Source organism: Lepidochelys kempii, chromosome 4 (genome assembly GCF_965140285.1).
Source record: "Lepidochelys kempii isolate rLepKem1 chromosome 4, rLepKem1.hap1, whole genome shotgun sequence".
Classification (NCBI taxonomy): domain Eukaryota; kingdom Metazoa; phylum Chordata; order Testudines; family Cheloniidae; genus Lepidochelys; species Lepidochelys kempii.
In genome coordinates, this window is record NC_136383.1 from 27,004,940 (window position 1) to 27,024,685 (window position 19,746).

Sequence of the window (19,746 nt, forward strand, 5' to 3'; positions counted from 1 at the left end):
ACACAAATCACCAGAAACACCAAAATAGCCAGCCTTCAAAATCAGTGAAAAGCTGGCTTTTGTTTCCATTAGCTGATTCAAGATTGTCTAGTTAAAGCTAAGCAGCATGTTTAAGAAATTCCACCATTGGTGTAGTAGATGGAACATACTGAAGGACTGTATAAAAGAGTGTGAGGTCATCGGTGACAACTGACACAGAGCTGCCTCTCACTGTATGTTTGTACAGCACCTAACGCAATGGGGCCCCAGTCTCAATTGGAACAGATATGTAATAGTGTAATAATACTAATGAATTTTCCTGGTGCCAGCTAATTACTGTGGAAGATTCATTTCATGATTGTCTACCCTGTTAAAATTACTGACGGAATTGTTATAAAAAGGTGAAAATGTGGGAATTGGGAGGTATTGACAGAAAATTTTGCATGCAATTAAACAAGTGTTGTCAGCTGCACAGGTGTAAGTGCAATGGGACACCACTTTACCTGTGATCTTGACTTGCAACACCTCTCCAGTTGGAGTAGGAATTATCTCATATAGATTGGCAGAGGGCAGTGAGAAGCCAACTGCACATAAATCATACACTGCTACAAAAATGGAAAGAAATGATGCACAGATTAAGAAAGAGGCCTTAGGTAAAGTATTAGGATAATGGAATTACACAGAAACTAGCCTAGAAATTTTATTTGACAACTAACCATAAAACCTTACTGAAAATCTTAAGATGTTATTTCTATTACTTGCATCCTCCCTGTCTCTCATTCCCTTGTATTAGTGGTCATGCTCACTTGCTATGTTTTGTCTTAAAATGGATAGTAAATTTCTCAAAGCAAGGATCATGTAACATGTACAGGGCCTAGCACAATGTGGCCCTGATTTTGGTTTGTGCCTCTAAGCATTGCTGTAATACACATAAACAACAATAATGTTAAAATTAGGATAGCTTCACAAGGAGCTACTGTAATTCAGCATTGGTCTTTGATATGATTAGCATGTTATTATGGCACTTATGAAAAATTGGTTTTTGCAGCCAAGCAATTCAAATACTCTTATCAAAGTCATCAAGTGAAATTCAGGCACCAGACTATAATCTGATATGCAGTTTCCTTCCTTCTGTAGCCAGTTGTCATCCTTAATCAGAATGAGGGTGGAGGAGATAAAGAGCAGAAATTGATTATCATGTGAAGGTAAATGCAGTTCTTGATTCAATAATGTATTTACTTGAAATAAATGGGAAATGTAGATCTGACGCTAGCTAACTGCAAAAAAGTTTCCAGAGTCCAAAGTTTCAGTGTCAGGTTGACATTTTTTCAGAAATAGCACAGATGAAAACTTAAGTGTTGTTATTGAATAAAACCATTAACCTACAGCAAGCCAAGAGTTTCCAGCTATTACGCCTAATGTACTAAAAAGTACACAAAGTACTAAATAAATTGATGATATGAAAGGAAAAATATTGTATTTAGTGAAGCAGTTTTTTATTTGTTGAATGAAATTTTCACTTGGGTTGGAGAACATATGGCATATGTAACACCTACAAACATGTTAAATCGTTCTTGCAAGTTTCTGCCGTACACAGAGTGTCCTGACTGATCAGCTCATGAACATTTATTTTGACACCGTTTTGCTTCTGACTTGTGTGTCATTAGTTAGTGTATTGTGACTCTTTGTTCTACAGGGGAATTTGGGGTTCTGAAATAGACATTTCTCTGTTCTACATTTATTCAGGTACTTGAAATTTTATAACAGGGATGTTGGGTTTCCAATTTGACTCAGGATGCTAATGTTGTTACCCCTGTGACAGATATAACAATATCCTGGACAAAATTTATGGAATTAAGTTAAACCTTATTGAATTAAGTATTTTAGGAGTCCATTGTATTAAAAAGACAAACTTGTATGTACTATTGTGGTATTATACAGAATTTCTTTAGGAGAAAGACAGGATTAATGCAATCTGGGAAGCGTTAGGAACTTCAAAGGAATTTTTGGGACACTACATGTGACGTGCATTTCCTAGGAAACACTTGCAGGGAAGTGAATGCCAATGACCCACAGAGGATTGCATTTTTTTTGATGCTTCTCCTTGAGCAGAAAGCCACTGTCAGGCTGATGAGCATTCACGCTCTCTTCAAGGCAAACTGGCTACATGAGTGACTCACAGGAGGCATGAAGGTTCTTGTTCTGAGCAAAGGGTGTTATGAACTTGAAACCCTGTGTGGGGTTTGAAGGACTGCTCATCTGCCAAAGCCCATGCTGGTGTTGGGATAATCCTTGGTAAGCTTATTAGCCTGCATGCAGTTTCTTTTATTGTTTTAAATGTTTTATGTGCAATGCTTTATATCTTAAAATAAACATGCTTGCTTAGAAGGAACTGTGTAGTAACTTATAACTCTTGGCAATTACGCTGTTATCAATCTCTGAAGAGAAGGCAAAAGAAGCCTGCTTTGGCAGCCTGTCTTTTGCTGGGGATGCCACAGCATAGTCAGGGGGATCATGCCATCTGGAAATACCCTCATCAGAAGGGAAGAGAGCTGTGTGTCTCCACCCCAGGTAGACAATGACTGGGGAGATGGTAGCCCAGAGCGGGTGCCCTTTCTGGGCCACAGAGGGGGAATACATGTGCAGTTGCCTTGAACCGTGATAATCCCAAGCACAATACACATACAGGACATAATCAGAGAAGCATGAGGAGTAACAGCAGCTGTCCTACAGATAGGTCATCCAGAGGCCTTTATACTGCAGAGACAAGCACAAGGAGCTCTTTGAATTTAATGGGAGCTCTGCCCAAGTAAGCAATGTAGGCCATCAAAAATAAGAAGCTGTATTTTGTGTAAGATTTCTATGGGCATGTTATGAATGAGGCCAAGTGTGCTCCATTGTCACTCCACCAAAACATCTAACAGAAAAAAACCTGGCATATGTAACAATCATTTTGGTATAAAGCAATTGCAGCGTAAGTGTCTCTTGCTCTGATGAAAATGTAACAACAGAGGCTAATTTTTCCATAAAAGTGCAAAAGGCATCGGTGGAGACCAGAAGCTATATGTTTATCTCTATAATTCTAAAATTAAAAAGGGAGGGAGTGTAAATAATGCTTGAAAATAGAACTGTGCTGGACTGAAAATGCAGCCACAGCAAAACGAGAGTGCAAAAATAAATCCAGTGATGACTACACAGTTGATTGTGCCCTGTTCAGCTAGTAATGTTCTCAGTAACACACTAGGAAATAGGAGACAGTGTGAGACAGGTACTAGTAGGGGAAAAATCAGGGCAGAGGTAGCTCTCCCTTGTCCTGAACCCAATGCTGATCTCCTGGCCACGCTGGGCCTAACCAATGAATAGTTCCTTCTCACAACCAGCAGGACAGAGGTACCTAACCAGACAACAATGTCAATTATGGGGCACACTGGAATAGAAAGATAAGGGATAAGTAGCTGTCCATTGCTCAATAGCCAACCAGGGAAAAAATGCTGAAAAAGGCAATTTCTCTGAGAGAAGGAGGTCTCAGGATACAGCTGGCAAACCAAGTATCCCGAAAATTCAAGTGCATACATCTTTCCACAATGCTGTGATCCCCTAGCAGTCCCAAGAGTTCTCCTCAGTGGCGGGAGTAGACTTTGCTTTAAAAACTCTTGGAAACACATACAGGACACAAACAAAATAACACTCATAAAAACACAGCCACAGAGATGTGCAGAAAAATGTGTAATTGTACTAGATAGTAGCACTCAGAGGCCTCAGTCAGAATCGTGTGTTGGGTGCTGTACAAACAAAATAAAAGACAGTCGCTGCCTGGAAGACCATGTGGGGAGTTTATTCTTCAATTTCTATGAGGAAACAACAGTGACAGGTCATTATAAAATAAGAGACAAAAAAAAAAAGATGGTGAGAGAAAAATCAGAAAGAAAAGGAGTACTTGCTCTCCTCCCTGGGGACGACTTTCCATGAAGCGGCTCCAAGACTATCCACCCTCAAGGAGAAAAACAAAAAAAGGCATTGAAAGCACAGTTCACAATAACAGACACAAAGATTTACTAAGTAGCCAAAGTCACCACTTCAAGTACATAGGAATGCCTGTACCCTTTCCAGGCTTTCATTTTGCCAGTGGTCTGCTCCCTGCTAACCTGCACTGGAGGTCTCCTCATAAGAGAGAGAGGAAATAGAAAGCACTTCCTGCATCAGAGGGGCTTACGCTTTCAGGTGATCCTGGATTCCTCCCTGTAGATACTAGAAGAAATGAAGGAAATGAGAGAGAATGAAACCACTAGTGCAAACTGAAAAATGGGGTATAATGTGGAACCATTCCCCAAAGCCAAACTCCCTTTGGCATGAACAGGGCCCCCAGGATTGAGCCCCCACTGGGTCATACAGACATTGAAAACCTCAAAAAACAACGAAAAGGTGCCTTACCTCCTTAAGCCCCATCGCCCAGATGTGCATGTGCTCATCACAAAAGACAGCCGGCCTCTGGGCCTGTAGATGGAGGGATAATTTCTTGTCTTCCTCTGACAAAGTTCCAACAGCATGAGGGGATCGTGTCTCAGGACATACTTGTGGTTAAATGTGCTTGACAGAACAAATTGCTTAAACAAATCATTGACTCTCCAGCGGAGTGAAAATGGGGGTATGGCCTCATTGTGAAAGGATGTGTGACCCTTCTGCCCGTCAGAGTTGGCAGCAACAAGGGCCGGGTTCAGTATCTAGGGGTTCCATTCCAATAACACAATGCAAACCGGCTCGAGTCCTCACACAGTGACCTGGGACAAATATATACCAACCCTGCTGGGCGCCTCCAAGAGGCAATACTTCCCCTCTCGCAAGCACAGAGTCTGAGTGTAGCAAAAGCCTTTTAATAACAGAGAGAAACAATGTGGCATTATGTTGGGGAAACACCACCAACAGGATTCATAACACAACCCATGAGCAAAAAACCCACCCCAAGCAAATTGGGGCATGCCCTTTTCCCTTTGGTTCTTGAGTCCAGCAACCCAAAATCACCCAAAGTCCCAAAAGTCCAACAACCCAAAAGTCTCTGTCCCTGGTCAGGGCAGCCCCAGAATTTGAAAGTTTATCTGCGGAGCTTTACCTCCCAACCTGGGTGGAGATAGGGGGGAGTTAAGGGGCACCTTACGTGGTCCAAAGCTGATTGCCCCACCTCTCCATAGGGCTCTGCTCTGCCAGCCGCTCCCATGAGTTGCTCCAGGCATCCGACAAACTGCTCTGCTCCACCAGCCGGTCTGCTCTGCCAGCAGTCTCACAAACTGCTCTGCAATATATCTCCAGCCTCCCCCACTACTTAACACAACACTCAGTGATTTCAGCTCTTAGTAAGTTTAGCTCTTTTGTGATTTCAGCTTGTAGTAGGGGAGCCTCAGTGCTGGCGCACCATTAGCCCAAAGTGAATTCAGCTCAGCAGCCTGTAACTAGACTCCTAATGGAATCAAAATCTCTGATATTCCATAGTGGAGAGAGGAGAAAGTGCAATTAGCATGTGGGGCCCATACCACCAAGCATTAATATCTATCCTCAGCCTCTCTCCATTGACTGGGTTTTGGAACCCATGACCCTTGCCTAGCAAGTGCTGCTTAGTTGATGGTGAGTCCGTCCATCATAACAAAAGGCCAAGTACAGTTCCACTGTCCTTGATTCACATAATCAGGATAATAACAGTTTATTCCTGCCCCAGTAACAGAGAAACTGGGGCTCCTACAGCAGCCAAAGTGACCATCTAGGCAGGGTGGGTGTGCCTATGCAAATGAGATCTGAAGTTCTTTTCCACAACCCACCATGACTCGCCCCCAGATGTCAGGGTAGAGCTCATCCTGACTCTGCTTACAGATGGAATACCAAAGATCCAAAACACGGTTGCACAGGCATTTGCTCTGGAGAGCTGTGCTAGGTATTCAGACGTAAGTGCCACAATGCATACATATTCCAATGTCTGGAGTGTTGAGTGAAGTATGTGAGACTCCTTTTTTCTGTCTCTTGCTGATTAAATGAATGGTCAGACACCACGTGCGGTATTCCTTATCATAGAGAGGGAAGTTGCATGTTATGGATCATAGAGGTCATGATAGAGAACAGTATGTTAAACAGGGGAATGGCATAAAGAATTCACAGGCCATAGTACCAAAATAAAAATAAAAATCCATTCTGTCAGGTATCTCACATCTTCAGAATATGTAGCTCACATGACTGTGCACGGGACATACCTGTGGGCAATATCATGGAAACCTGGTAGGTTAAATTACAACCACTGGATGCTAGAAGACCTAAGATCATTAGTATTATTAATATCCAAAAGCAGTGGTTGGAGATGCTCAAGTATACAATGGACCTGGGAAATACTGGGGAGTGTGGCTGTGTGTTCTGGGTTCGTGACTGGTTCAAATGTTGTATTGTGCTATCTGTGAGCACCTTGAACAGAGAGATGCCTCTTTCCTTCAACGTGGTTACTACTTAGGAACCATGAAACATCTACCAGGAAGGGGAAATAAGGACCAGCTGAGGGGAAATCACTGTTCACAGACATCCATTCTGCCTCATTTCCTTCTGGTTGCGTTCATCCTCTGGGAAAAAGTACAGCAAGAGGAAAGGAGGGGAAAAGAAATGGTGACCAAAATACCACAGGAGGGCAAGTATAAGATGTCTGGGCCATGTACAGACTACCACGTCGACTACCCATACATTTGCCTTGTTTTTGCTGGTTTTGTTCAATAAAAACTCTTACAATTTCAATTTCTATCACAATGGAAATGTTTGGAATTTCCCATGCAGATATTACCATGGCCCACTTTAGACTCTGCAGGCCACTCAGCATTCTGAAATGACAAGCTAATATCTGATCCAAATCAGTTCTGGAATACTTTTTATTTACTTCCAGCAAATTCATTGCAGGGCTGATTACTTTCTTTACCTTCCCCATGACCAAAATCCTATCTGTCATATAGCCTACCCTGTACTCTCTCTCTGCAGCACAGGTTATTTTGGAAGGAATGACACCTGGTATATCAGATTACATTCAGGTGTCTGGATTTCTCTAGGGGTATGTCTACACTACGAAATTAGGTCGAATTTATAAAAGTCGGTTTTTTAGAAATCGGTTTTATATATTTGAGTGTGTGCGTCCCCACAGAAAATGCTCTAAGTGCATTAAGTGCATTAACTCGGCGGAGTGCTTCCACAGTACCGAGGCAAGCGTCGACTTCCGGAGCGTTGCACTGTGGGTAGCTATCCCACAGTTCCCGCAGTCTCCGCTGCCCATTGGAATTCTGGGTTGATATCCCAATGCCTGATGGGGCTAAAACATTGTCGCGGGTGGTTCTGGGTACATATCGTCAGGCCCCCGTTCCCTCCCTCCCCCCGTGAAAGCAAGGGCAGACAATCATTTCGCGCCTTTTTTCCTGAGTTACCTGTGCAGACACCATACCACGGCAAGCATGGAGCCCGCTCAGGTAACCGTCACCCTATGTCTCCTGGGTGCTGGCAGACGCGGTACGGCATTGCTACACAGTAGCAGCAACCCCTTGCCTTGTGGCAGCAGACGGTACAGTACGACTGGTAGCCGTCATCGTCATGTCTGAGGTGCTCCTGGTCGCCTCTGTGAGGTCGATCAGGAGCGCCTGGGCAGACATGGGCGCAGGGACTAAATTTGGAGTGACTTGAGCAGGTCATTCTCTTTAGTCCTGCAGTCAGTCCTATTGAACCGTCTTATGGTGAGCGTGCAGGCGATACGGACTGCTAGCAGTCGTACTGTACCATCTTCTGCCGAGCAGCCATGAGATGTGGATGGCATGCAGTCCTTCTGCACCGTCTGCTGCCAGCCAAAGATGTAAAAGATAGATGGAGTGGATCAAAACAAGAAATAGACCAGATTTGTTTTGTACTCATTTGCTTCCCCCCCCTCCCCTGTCTAGGGGACTCATTCTTCTAGATCACACTGCAGTCACTTACAGAGAAGGTGCAGCGAGGTAAATCTAGCCATGTATCAATCAGAGGCCAGGCTAACCTTCTTGTTCCAATAACGACAATAACTTAGGTGCACCATTTCTTATTGGAACTCTCCGTGAAGTCCTGCCTGAAATACTCCTTGATGTAAAGCCACCCCCTTTGTTGATTTTAGCTCCCTGAAGCCAACCCTGTAAGCGCCCCTCCCAGCGTCAGAGCAATGGCAAACAATCGGGCATCTGAGAGTGCTGTCCAGAGCACTCACAATGGAGCACTCTGATGGGGCTAAAACATTGTCGCGGGTGGTTCTGGGTACGTGTCGTCAGGCCCCCGTTCCCTCCCTCCCTCCGTGAAAGCAAGGGCAGACAATCGTTTCGCGCCTTTTTTCATGAGTTACCTGTGCAGACACCATACCACGGCAAGCATGGAGCCAGCTCAGGTAACCGTCACCCTATGTCTCCTGGGTGCTGGCAGATGCGGTACGGCTTTGCTGCACAGTAGCAGCAACCCATTGCCTTCTGGCAGCAGACGGTGCAATACGATTGGTAGTCGTCCTCGTCGTGTCCGAGGTGCTCCTGGCCACGTCGGCTGGGAGCGCCTGGGCAGACATGGGCGCAGGGACTAAATTTGGAGTGACTTGACCAGGTCATTCTCTTTAATCCTGCAGTCCTATTGAACCGTCTTATGGTGAGCGGGCAGGCGATACGGACTGCTAGCAGTCGTACTGTACCATCTTCTGCCAGGCAGGCAAGAGATGAGGATTGCTAGCAGTCGTATTGTACCATCTTATGCCAGGCAGGCAAGAGATGAAGATGGCTAGCAGTCGTACTGTACCATCTTCTGCCAAGCAGCCATGAGATGTGGATGGCATGCAGTCCTTCTGCACCATCTGCTGCCAGCCAAACATGTAAAAGATAGATGGAGTGGGTCAGAACAAGAAATAGACCAGATTTGTTTTGTACTCATTTTCCTCCTCCCCTGTCTAGATCACACTGCAGTCACTCACAGAGAAGGTGCAGTGAGGTAAATCTAGCCATGTATCAATCAGAGGCCAGGCTAACCTCCTTGTTCCAATAACAACGATAACTTAGGTGCACCATTTCTTATTGGAACCCTCCGTGCAGTCCTGCCTGAAATACTCCTTGATGTACAGGCACACCCTTTGTTGATTTTAGCTCCCTGAAGCCAACCCTGTAAGCCGTGTCGTCAGTCGCCCCTCCCTCCGTCAGAGCAACGGCAGACAATCGTTCCGCGCCTTTTTTCTGTGCGGACGCCATACCCAGGCAAGCATGGAGGCCGCTGAGCTCATTTTGGCAATTAGGAGCACATCAACCACCACACGCATTATCCAGCAGTATATGCAGCACCAGAACATGGCAACGCGATACCGGGCGAGGAGGCGACGTCAGCGCGGTCCCGTGAGTGATCAGGACATGGACACAGATTTCTCTGAAAGCATGGGCCCTGACAATGCATGCATCATGGTGCTAATGGGGCAGGTTCATGCTGTGGAATGCCGATTCTGGGCTCAGGAAACAAGCACAGACTGGTGGGACCGCATAGTGTTGCAGGTCTGGGACGATTCCCAGTGGCTGCGAAACTTTCGCATGCGTAAGGACACTTTCATGGAACTTTGTGACTTGCTTTCCCCTGCCCTGAAGCGCATGAATACCAGCATGAGAGCAGCCCTCACAGTTGAGAAGCGAGTGGCGATAGCCCTATGGAAGCTTGCAACGCCAGACAGCTACCGGTCAGTTGGGAATCAATTTGGAGTGGGCAAATCTACTGTGGGGGCTGCTGTGATGCAAGTAGCTCACGCAATCAAAGATCTGCTGATATCAAGGGTAGTGACCCTGGGAAATGTGCAGGTCATAGTGGATGGCTTTGCTGCAATGGGATTCCCTAACTGTGGTGGGGCTATAGACGGAACCCATATCCCTATCTTGGCACCGGAGCACCAAGCCGCCGAGTACATAAACCGCAAGGGGTACTTTTCGATAGTGCTGCAAGCTCTGGTGGATCACAAGGGACGTTTCACCAACATCAACGTGGGATGGCCGGGAAAGGTGCATGACGCTCGCATCTTCAGGAACTCTGGTCTGTTTCAAAAGCTGCAGGAAGGGACTTTCTTCCCAGACCAGAAAATAACTGTTGGGGATGTTGAAATGCCTATATGTATCCTTGGGGACCCAGCCTACCCCTTAATGCCATGGCTCATGAAGCCGTACACAGGCAGCCTGGACAGTAGTCAGGAGCTGTTCAACTACAGGCTGAGCAAGTGCAGAATGGTGGTAGAATGTGCATTTGGACGTTTAAAGGCACGCTGGCGCAGTTTACTGACTCGCTTAGACCTCAGCGAAACCAATATTCCCACTGTTATTACTGCTTGCTGTGTGCTCCACAATATCTGTGAGAGTAAGGGGGAGACGTTTATGGCGGGGTGGGAGGCTGAGGCAAATCGCCTAGCTGCTGGTTACGCGCAGCCAGACACCAGGGCGGTTAGAAGAGCACAGGAGGGCGCGGTACGCATCAGAGAAGCTTTGAAAACCAGTTTCATGACTGGCCAGGCTACGGTGTGAAAGTTCTGTTTGTTTCTCCTTGATGAAACCCCCCGCCCCTTGGTTCACTCTACTTCCCTGTAAGCTAACCACCCTCCCCTCCTCCCTTTAATCACCGCTTGCAGAGGCAATAAAGTCATTGCTGCTTCACAGTCATGCATTTGTTATTCATTCATCACACAAATAGGGAGATGACTACCAAGGTATCCCAGGAGGGGTGGTGGAGGAGGGAAGGAAAATGCCACACAGCACTTTAAGCACAGCACTTTAAAAGTTTACAACTTTAAAATTTATTGAATGACAGCCTTCTTTTTTTTGGGCAATCCTCTGTGGTGGAGTGGCTGGTTGGCCAGAGGCCCCCCCCACCGCGTTCTTGGGCGTCTGGGTGTGGAGGCTATGGAACTTGGGGAGGAGGGCGGTTGGTTACAGAGGGGCAGCAGTGGCAGTCTGTGCTCCAGCTGCCTTTGCTGCAGCTCAACCATACACTGGAGCATACTGGTTTGGTCCTGCAGCAGCCTCAGCATTGAATCCTGCCTCCTCTCATCACGCTGCCGCCACATTTGAGCTTCAGCCCTGTCTTCAGCCCACCACTTACTCTCTTCAGCCCGCCACTTACTCTCTTCAGCCCGCCACCTCTCCTCCCGGTCATTTTGTGCTTTCCTGCACTCTGACATTATTTGCCTCCACGCATTCGTCTGTGCTCTGTCAGTGTGGGAGGACAGCATGAGCTCGGAGAACATTTCATCGTGAGTGCGTTTTTTTTTCTTTCTAAGCTTCACTAGCCTCTGGGAAGGAGAAGATCCTGTGATAATTGAAACACATGCAGCTGGTGGAGAAAAAAAAAGGGACAGCGGTATTTAAAAAGACACATTTTATAAAACAGTCGCTACACTCTTTCAGGGTAAACCTTGCTGTTAACATTACATACATAGCACATGTGCTTTCGTTACAAGGTCGCATTTTGCCTCCTCCCACCGCGTGACTACCCCCTCAACCTTCCCCCCTCCCTGTGGCTAACAGCGGGGAACATTTCTGTTCAGCCACAGGCAAACAGCCCAGCAGGAACGGGCACCTCTGAGTGTCCCTGAAGAAAAGCACTCTATTTCAACCAGATGACCATGAATTATATCTCACTCTCCTGAGGATAACACAGAGAGATAAAGAACGGATTTTGGTTGAATGCCAGCAAACATACACTGCAATGCTTTGTTCTACAGTGATTCCCGAGTACGTGTTACTGGCCTGGAGTGGTAAAGTGTCCTACCATGAAGGACTCAATAAGGCTGCCCTCCCCAGAAACCTTTTGCAAAGGCTTTAGGACTACATCTAGGAGAACCGCAAATGCCAGGGCAAAGTAATCCTTTCACATGCTTGCTTTTAAACCATGTATAGCATTTTAAAAGGTACACTCACCAGAGGTCCCTTCTCCGCCTGCTGGGTCCAGGAGGCAGCCTTGGGTGGGTTCGGGGGGTACTGGCTCCAGGTCTAGGGTGAGAAACAGTTCCTGGCTGTCGGGAAAACCGGTTTCTCCGCTTGCTTGCTGTGAGCTATCTACAACCTCCTCCTCATCATCATCTTCTTCATCCCCAAAACCTGCTTCCGTATTGCCTCCATCTCCATTGAAGGAGTCAAACAACACGGCTGGGGTAGTGGTGGCTGAACCCCCTAAAATGGCATGCAGCTCATCATAGAAGCGGCATGTTTGGGGCTCTGACCCAGAGCGGCTGTTCGCCTCTCTGGTTTTCTGGTAGGCTTGCCTCAGCTCCTTCAGTTTCACGCGGCACTGCTTCGGGTCCCTGTTATGGCCTCTCGTTCATGCCCTGGGAGATTTTCACAAAGGTTTTGGCATTTCGAAAACTGGAACGGAGTTCTGATAGCACGGATTCCTCTCCCCAAACAGCGATCAGATCCCGTGCCTCCCGTTCGGTCCATGCTGGAGCTCTTTTGCGATTCTGGGACTCCATCATGGTCACCTGTGCTGATGAGCTCTGCATGGTCACCTGCAGCTTGCCACGCTGGCCAAACAGGAAATGAGATTCAAAAGTTCGCGGTTCTTTTCCTGTCTACCTGGCCAGTGCATCTGAGTTGAGAGTGCTGTCCAGAGCGGTCAGAATGGAGCACTCTGGGATAGCTCCCGGAGGCCAATACCATCGAATTGTGTCCACAGTACCCCAAATTCGAGCCGGGAACGTCGATTTAAGCGCTAATCCACTTGTCAGGGATGGAGTAAGGAAATCGATTTTAAGAGCCCTTTAAGTCGAAATAAAGGGCTTCACTGTGTGGACGGGTGCAGGTTTAAATCGATTTAACGCTGCTAAATTCGACCTAAAGTCCTAGTGTAGACCAGGGCTAGGCAACTTTGCAATAACTTCTACATTGCCACATTCTCAGGAGACTTTATATTAAATATCCTACTGGTGCGATAAAACCAAAGACCATTGCTAGAGTTAGAGAGCTGTTAGTGCAGCTACTCCAGCCTTGGTTCCAAAGTGATGATTTATGATCCATTATCTATGTAACCAGTACAGTTCTACCATGTGCAGTTCATATTTATGGGACATCCTCACTCCAAATACTATGCCTCAGGGCTTTTTACTGATCTGTGATCCACTTCTTTCAGTTGCCTTTTATGGAGGTTAATACATACATGGTCTACAATGAAGTACATGAGAACCCAGCTCCCACTACAAAAGGAGGTAGGTAGGTTGTCATATTGGGATTTTTAAGATGTTAGACAACTATATCTGGATGATGATTGTACTTGTCTCTCACTTGTCATAGAAAATCCGGCATTATTACGCATTCTCCGGAGATATACATGCCTAAAGCTGAAATGTCATATATGCAACTCCATGGTGGATGCTCAGTCCTAGAACAGGAAAACCCAATGTAAGCTCATATATTCACCCATTTTCCTGGCTGATTGTTCTGATGCACGCTACAGTATGTGATGACTTCTTGTTACTAGCAAGCAGAGCCCTTGGCATGCCACATAGCCAGTCTGGAGTGGCAAAGTTATTTCTCTGCATGGTCCATGTAAGGCTTTCCAAATTATATACAGTATCCAAAGTTCTTGTCCATGTCAAATTTTCACCACAGGGTCCACTTAAGCTTTATCTCACTTCTCAGATGTTCTAATGTATTATTAAACTCTCACATGAAATCCAAACCTTATAGACATATATCCTTCAGCACACACATTTTTCTTATTTGTTTCCAAAATGATGAGAACACTAAACTTAGTTTTATGTGGTTTTCCTAATGTCATAAGGTCCATTGGCAGAACAAATGTGTTTGGGCCAGCTCCGTGATTGGAAGACATTTTCTGCAGTTCTTCAGCATTATTGTAGATATCCCTCCATATGTTCTAAAATTCTTCATTACTTCTTTAAAGTATGATCCAAATGCACGGCTGAAATAGGCCAGTCTCCTTTGGTCTCTATTGCCAAAGACCAGATGCAAAATTCTGCCTTGACACACATCCCATGCAACTCCATTGAAGACAGTGAGTTTCCAGGGTTGCACGTCAAGGCAGAATGTTTCCTTGTACTTTCATTTGCTTTTCTAAAAAGTAATTGTTCCTTCCTCATCACCAAATTGTGTGGATAAATCCAAAAATACCAACTGTGCTTATTGACAAAGCTTACCTCAAATACAAGATCAAGATTAGCCATTCATGTAAACTTCCCAAAGCACTCAACCTCCATGGAATATTGAGTGACAACATACCCAATCAGTGAAACAAGAGAAGCATTACCATTGGTTGAATATACACCTTGAGGGCAAGACACATCTAAAACCACTGAGAGCTGATTAAGGTCCAGGAAAACATTTAAGCATGTGTTTAACTAACAAACTGAATAGCTCCATTGACTTTGATAGAACTACTCACACATGTACGTTCTTAGCTGCTTTCCTGGATTAAGACTCTCAACTTTTTGCAGATTACATATGCACCACAATAAATAAATAATAATAGTAATAGAGTCAATGGCAGCCAAAGTGAAGTCCTTTCAACACTGTTTGTGAATATGAAGTTGCTTATACTATGCCTTCCTCTTTAATTGAGTTGCTTTTCCTGAATCTAGTTTAAAAAAAAGGAATGCATATAGAAGTTTATATGACAGATATGGCAATTTCCTGCAATATCTTTGGGAGATCTTATTAAATTAAGCTTAAATAGTTTTGGAGTCCATTGTATTATAAATGCAAAGTTGATGTGCTATTGTGGGTTTGTATGTAATTCCTCTGGGGGGAGATGTGGCCAATGTAAACACTGGGAAGGATTATGAGCTTCAAAGGACTATTTAAAACAATGTGCCAGACAAGAATGAATTTTGGGACAAAGTTAAGTGCATTTCCCAGGAAATCTCTAGAGGGTGGTGTGCGCTATTATGCAAAAACTCAGCCTTTGGAAACTACACCCTGAGGAGGGCACCTTTGTCTGCTGATTACCTGTTCCTAGTATCTAAAGATCAAAGGCCTAAGCTATACAAAGGGGTGACTCTCAGATTCATGGAGGTGATTGTTTTGAGCCAGCAGCTGTTATGAACTTTTAACCACAGGAAAACCCCTTGGTGGATTTCAAAAGATGGATCACTTGCCAGAGCCATTGTTGGAGCTGAGGGGTGATCTCTGGTAAACCTATTAGCATGTGTGTACGTTCTTTTATTGGGTTTTAATAGGTTTTCTCTGTGATGCTCTCAAATGAATTTACATGCTTAAAAAGAACTATGTGGTAACCTATAACTGTGGACAATTACACTGTTTATAGCCTATGAGGAGAAAGCAAAATGCAGACGCAGGCCATTTAGGCAGCCTGGTAAAACACTTCATCACCAGGGAGAAAGATGTGGGTCTCTTCTCAAGAGAGTTGATGGCTGAGGAGCTGGGAGCATAACCGTGGGTGCCACTGCTGGATCACGGAGGGGGGATACAGGTGCACTGTGACAATTTACATTGCTCCAGAATAACTTTTTCACAATGTAATTGTTTTTTAGTATACTCCCTAAATTAGTCTGACACACCATACGTTTCTGTGTATTTGTGCTATTATGAAATGACTGTCTTTGGGCCCAAATCTGCAACCTATATTCAAGTGAGTAAATCTTACTTACATGAATAGATACCTTGAGGTGACTAGGACTTGTGTGAGTAAGAAGTATTTTCATAAGGTTTGTAATATGAATGGGTCCTTTTTCGGATTTAAAAAGAATTAATTTAATCATTTTAGGAAACTTGGAAGAAAAATGGCCTTTATACCTGTGGATATGTGTTTAATTTCGACATTTATTAAAATGTAGAATTTCATCAGCAAAAGAGTTAGGTGTATTAAATAAGAATAGCATTAACCAGGGGGAAAATTCATGTTCCCTAAGTGGTTACGACTCATATCTTCCAAATATAGCAAACGTACAGCATACCTCAGTAAGAGAATATTAAGCATTCTCTCCACAGAAGGTGTTCAGATAGTCAACCTGTGATCTAGAAGCTGATTAAAAAGACCTCAGGCCCCCTCTTGTAAAACACAGGGCACCTGATTCTCTTCTCATTGACACTGATTCAAAACAGGAGTAACCCACTGAAATCAACGGAGTTACTCCAGTGTTAAAATTGGTGAGAGGGAAGCAACAGGTCCTGTAGGTGTCCAAGAAATCTAGTACCTACCAGAAGCTTTATGCAGCTTTTTAAAGAAATACTGCAATTTTACAAACACACACACCCCTCCAACCCCCCTTAAAATACACCTATGATCTCAGTTTCCAAACAATACATTTTAAAAACCCCAAGCAAACCCTGGAATTCAATTTCGTGTTTTCTAAGACCTGGATTCCATTTGTCTTGCAACAGCAGGCCAGGGTCAGTTAGAGAGTGAAGGAGCGTGGCTCTGCATCCTACCTAGGATAAATGGGTACGGCTCCAGCCAGACAAAGCATTTGGAGCCTGATCTCTTTGACTGCAACAGCTTCCAAGGCAGGCCAACGGGAGTGGCGGGATTTGCAGTGCAGCCAGTAGACCGCAGACCATGCCACTCCTTGCTGCCATATGTAAGAGGTGGTTCGGATCCGCTACCAGGCCCCAGAAGATCACATAGGATTTTGAGGGGAGGGCACAGCAGCTATGTAGCAGCCCCTTGAAACTGCCACTGGGGGGAAGCAGTCAGCCAGGACCCATTAAAGGAATGGAAGAGACTTCCTGGAAGAGGAAGAAGAAGGGTGGAGACTTGAGGAACTCTTTCCCTGCAGATTTCTGATGGCGAGTGCCTAGAGCTGCGGTGGAGAAGGGCCTATGTAGGTCAGGAAGGGTCCTGTATTGGGATGGGGAGGGAGTGAAATCTGAAATCCTGTGAGGACAGTTGTTCTCATGAGAGGTTTTGCTTTTTTGGTGCAGTAACTGGGATTCAGATTAGCACGGTCTGAGTCTTGATCTAAACATCACTATCTCAGTCCTTCTACATTTCACAGCTTTTTCTTGCAGCTCCTAGTTCCACCTTCAGTCCTGTAGGGACATTATTTTATTATGCTTAAAATGAGGAAGGTTTAATTCCTTTCACAAACATTATATATATCCTCTGTTTCCTCCAGATTTTATGATGTAAATAATTTACAATAAACAACATCAAGTTAGCACACAAGAGAGTAATTTGTAATGTAAATCTGTAATGAGGGCAGTATGTTGTAACAAAAGAGACTGTTGAGTGATAGAAGCAGAGCTGGGCGCATACTGCAAAAAGTAATTGCAAACATTAATTCAAACCAAAAGCAGGAATTTTGGAGACAGTATTTGCAACTCCCTTTATTTGCTTTCTGCAAATACTAATAATCAGCCAAGTTTTGTTCACAAAAATATCTGCATAATGGGTCACACATGATTACACTCCTAGAAACGTTTCCTAGGTCATCTTAAAAGCCAAGGTCTTTGTGGGGATGGGAGTTATACACAGAGTAGAAACAGCTGACCGTACATAACTTGAACAGTAGATTATAAACAGCAAATACTAGAAGTCCATTAGCAAGTAGTTTTCAAGCAACCATTTGCTGAAGAGTTGTGAATAATGAACAAATTTGTAAATAATTAAAGTCTGTTCACATATAATTTGCCAACAGAAAAAGGGGATTATTTGTCAAATATGTTAATAGTTCACCCTGTTCTACGTAAGAATGCAAGCGTCCCACATAAATAAATAAATAAATAAATAAAAGAAGTGTTCTTTTGAAGTCACAAGAATCAATTATCCAGACTTACTACGTTTCCTTGATTTGGGCTCTTGTTAATGACTGGTGTTTAAAGGGACAGCAAAAACTTTAAAAATCATGTTTCATAAATTAAATTTGAACAAATTTTGAAAAAACCACTTATTTTCACTATATTGTTTAGGTCTGATCCAAAGCCTATTGAAGAGACTCCCACGGACTTCAACGAGCTTTAGATCAGATCTTTTACGTCCATTTGGCATTTCTCTCAGCTGGGACAACAAGAATCAGTGAAGTCAGCTTCTCAATGCTGCATTGCTTAGGCTGCAAATATTGCAGACCACTGTTTATTGAGTGGGGCAGCTGCTCTGCAACCGTTGTCCTTGAATACTTGCATTTTGGGTCCTTATTCCATATGTGGCATCCTGACAGCGTGAAAATACCTTCTGTCCACACTATTGGGTCAGTCGGAATTCTGCTCACAGGAAATGGCTATTCCAGGGGAATACTGAACTTGCTCCTAGCATAGAGCAAATTCATAATACTAATTGTCATTATGATTGTTTCTAGGTTTGGGCCATAAACATAGCTTTAATCTCCTCAGACAAGAGTAATTTTCCCCCAACTTTCATTAAAGACAGAGTCTGCATTTACTTCAAGTCACTATTTGGCTGCTACTAAGGAATCATTTTGTGATTTTTTGGGGGGCAGGGGCAGTGTAAAAATCAATCGACATCCAAACTCTTCTTCTCCCCAGCCTCTACGGTCAAAGAAAAGCATCCACTTACCAGTCTCAGGAGAAGTTGTCTTTACAGAAAGAAGTTTGACACCCTCTTTATCTGTTGGGGCTCTGTTTTAGTTGGGAGACATTTAAACAGACAGTTAGCATCAGACTTCTGCATATTTGTCAGTGCAGAAAGTACTAAGGGTATGATCCTGTAACAGGATCCATCCTGGTGGAATCTGTCATGTTGGGAATCCCCACTGATTTCAGTAGGGCTTTGCATGGGTACAAAGGTCTTCTTGCATCACTCTGATTGTAGGGCCTAAACCAACATTTCTCAAAGTGGGTGTGCAGAGGAGAGGGCTAATGGGAGAAGCTGCTGTGGGATGAAAGATGGGAAGCTTCCTTTTCTGCTCCTGCAATGTCTCTAATACACCTGGCCACAGAAGCAGCTCCGACATACAGAGCTATAGGTTCAAGAAGCAGCTCGCCAGCCAAAGCTTTGTGTTTCTTCACTCAAAACACAATTCAGCTTCATGAATACATGTCTGAGCCCCACTGAGTCAGCAACGGACCCTCCAGCCATCCCGAGAAGCATATAGCCTGATGGATCTGTCTCAATTTTACTCTGTGACAACACACGTACAGCTCATTGTACCAATGCAGTCTAATTGAATTGAAGTGAATTAGTGAGTTAGCGAATGGGGAGGAGAGCAAAAAAATAAAATAAAAACCAATAAAAGAGAAAGAAGAAAAAAGAAGGGAGATGGGAAAGAAAGGGAAACAAAGAGGAAATGGACAGAAAAAAGCAAAGAGGCTCAACTGTGCCCTGAAATATGTACTCTCAAATGATGTTTCCCTCTTTTTGCTATTTTTATGGGTGTTAACCGTTTATTATATTTCAATGGAGAAAATTAAGAACATGCAGAAATTGCTGCTTTCATAAGAGCCACACGACTAGGCTTAAAGGAATGCAGGGGCATAGTTTAACTTACTGTTCAGTTCCATTCTCTTGTCTCTCTGGAAGAGGAAACAAATTTATGTTATTCTGATTGCCTAGATGTGGGCTAAATAACAGGCTCAAACACAGCCATGACTAGCATAAACCTATTTTGAGATTTTGTAGCTCTGCAGCAAATATTAATAAAACAATAAACAAACAGGAATGATAACTTGCACTTATCATGCAGGGTCAACATGATTTATAAAGGTGGATAAGTATAATTATCATTTTTACCAAAACTCAGGAACAAGAACTAAATGACTCACAAGAGGTCACACAACAAGTCCTTGCTCCAAGACCATGAAGCTAAAGGGAACTGCT

General features: G+C 44.2%; 2 protein-coding genes across 6 annotated transcripts in view; both read right to left on the reverse strand.

Moving 5' to 3' along the window:
* EMCN (endomucin) overlaps window positions 1–19,746 on the reverse strand; it is an 89,681-nt gene that overhangs the window by 11,887 nt on the left and 58,048 nt on the right. For 4 of the 5 annotated variants that reach the window (XR_012158498.1, XR_012158499.2, XR_012158500.1 and 1 more), the window contains 2 exons: window positions 19,418–19,442; window positions 18,487–18,548 (listed from right to left, as the gene is read on the reverse strand). Coding sequence is in view for 2 of the 5 variants with exons in the window: in XM_073340791.1 (XP_073196892.1) it covers window positions 18,487–18,548; window positions 19,418–19,442 (87 nt within the window). In the remaining 3 variants the exon portion in view is untranslated. Of the gene's footprint in view, window positions 1–17,659; window positions 18,219–18,486; window positions 18,549–19,417; window positions 19,443–19,746 lie in introns of those variants that run through there. The other variant, XM_073340792.2, reaches the window with a different exon arrangement.
* Window positions 10,726–13,308, reverse strand: LOC144930534 (uncharacterized). The gene is made up of 3 exons (XM_078852669.1): window positions 13,278–13,308; window positions 11,919–12,311; window positions 10,726–11,331 (listed from the first exon to the last, which is right to left on the reverse strand). Exons 1-3 carry the CDS (start codon window positions 13,306–13,308, stop codon window positions 10,796–10,798), a joined length of 960 nt encoding a protein of 319 aa, XP_078708795.1. The 3' UTR covers window positions 10,726–10,795.

Coding starts and splice junctions, on each gene's coding strand:
- LOC144930534 (XM_078852669.1), bottom strand. CDS start 13,308: ATGCGTAATAATGCCGGATTTTCTATGACAA. Junction 12,312..13,277: donor TGCCGGATTTTCTATGACAA/GTGAGAGACAAG, acceptor CATGAACGAGAG/GCCATAACAGGGACCCGAAG. Junction 11,332..11,918: donor AGGCGGAGAAGGGACCTCTG/GTGAGTGTACCT, acceptor TTTCTCCACCAG/CTGCATGTGTTTCAATTATC.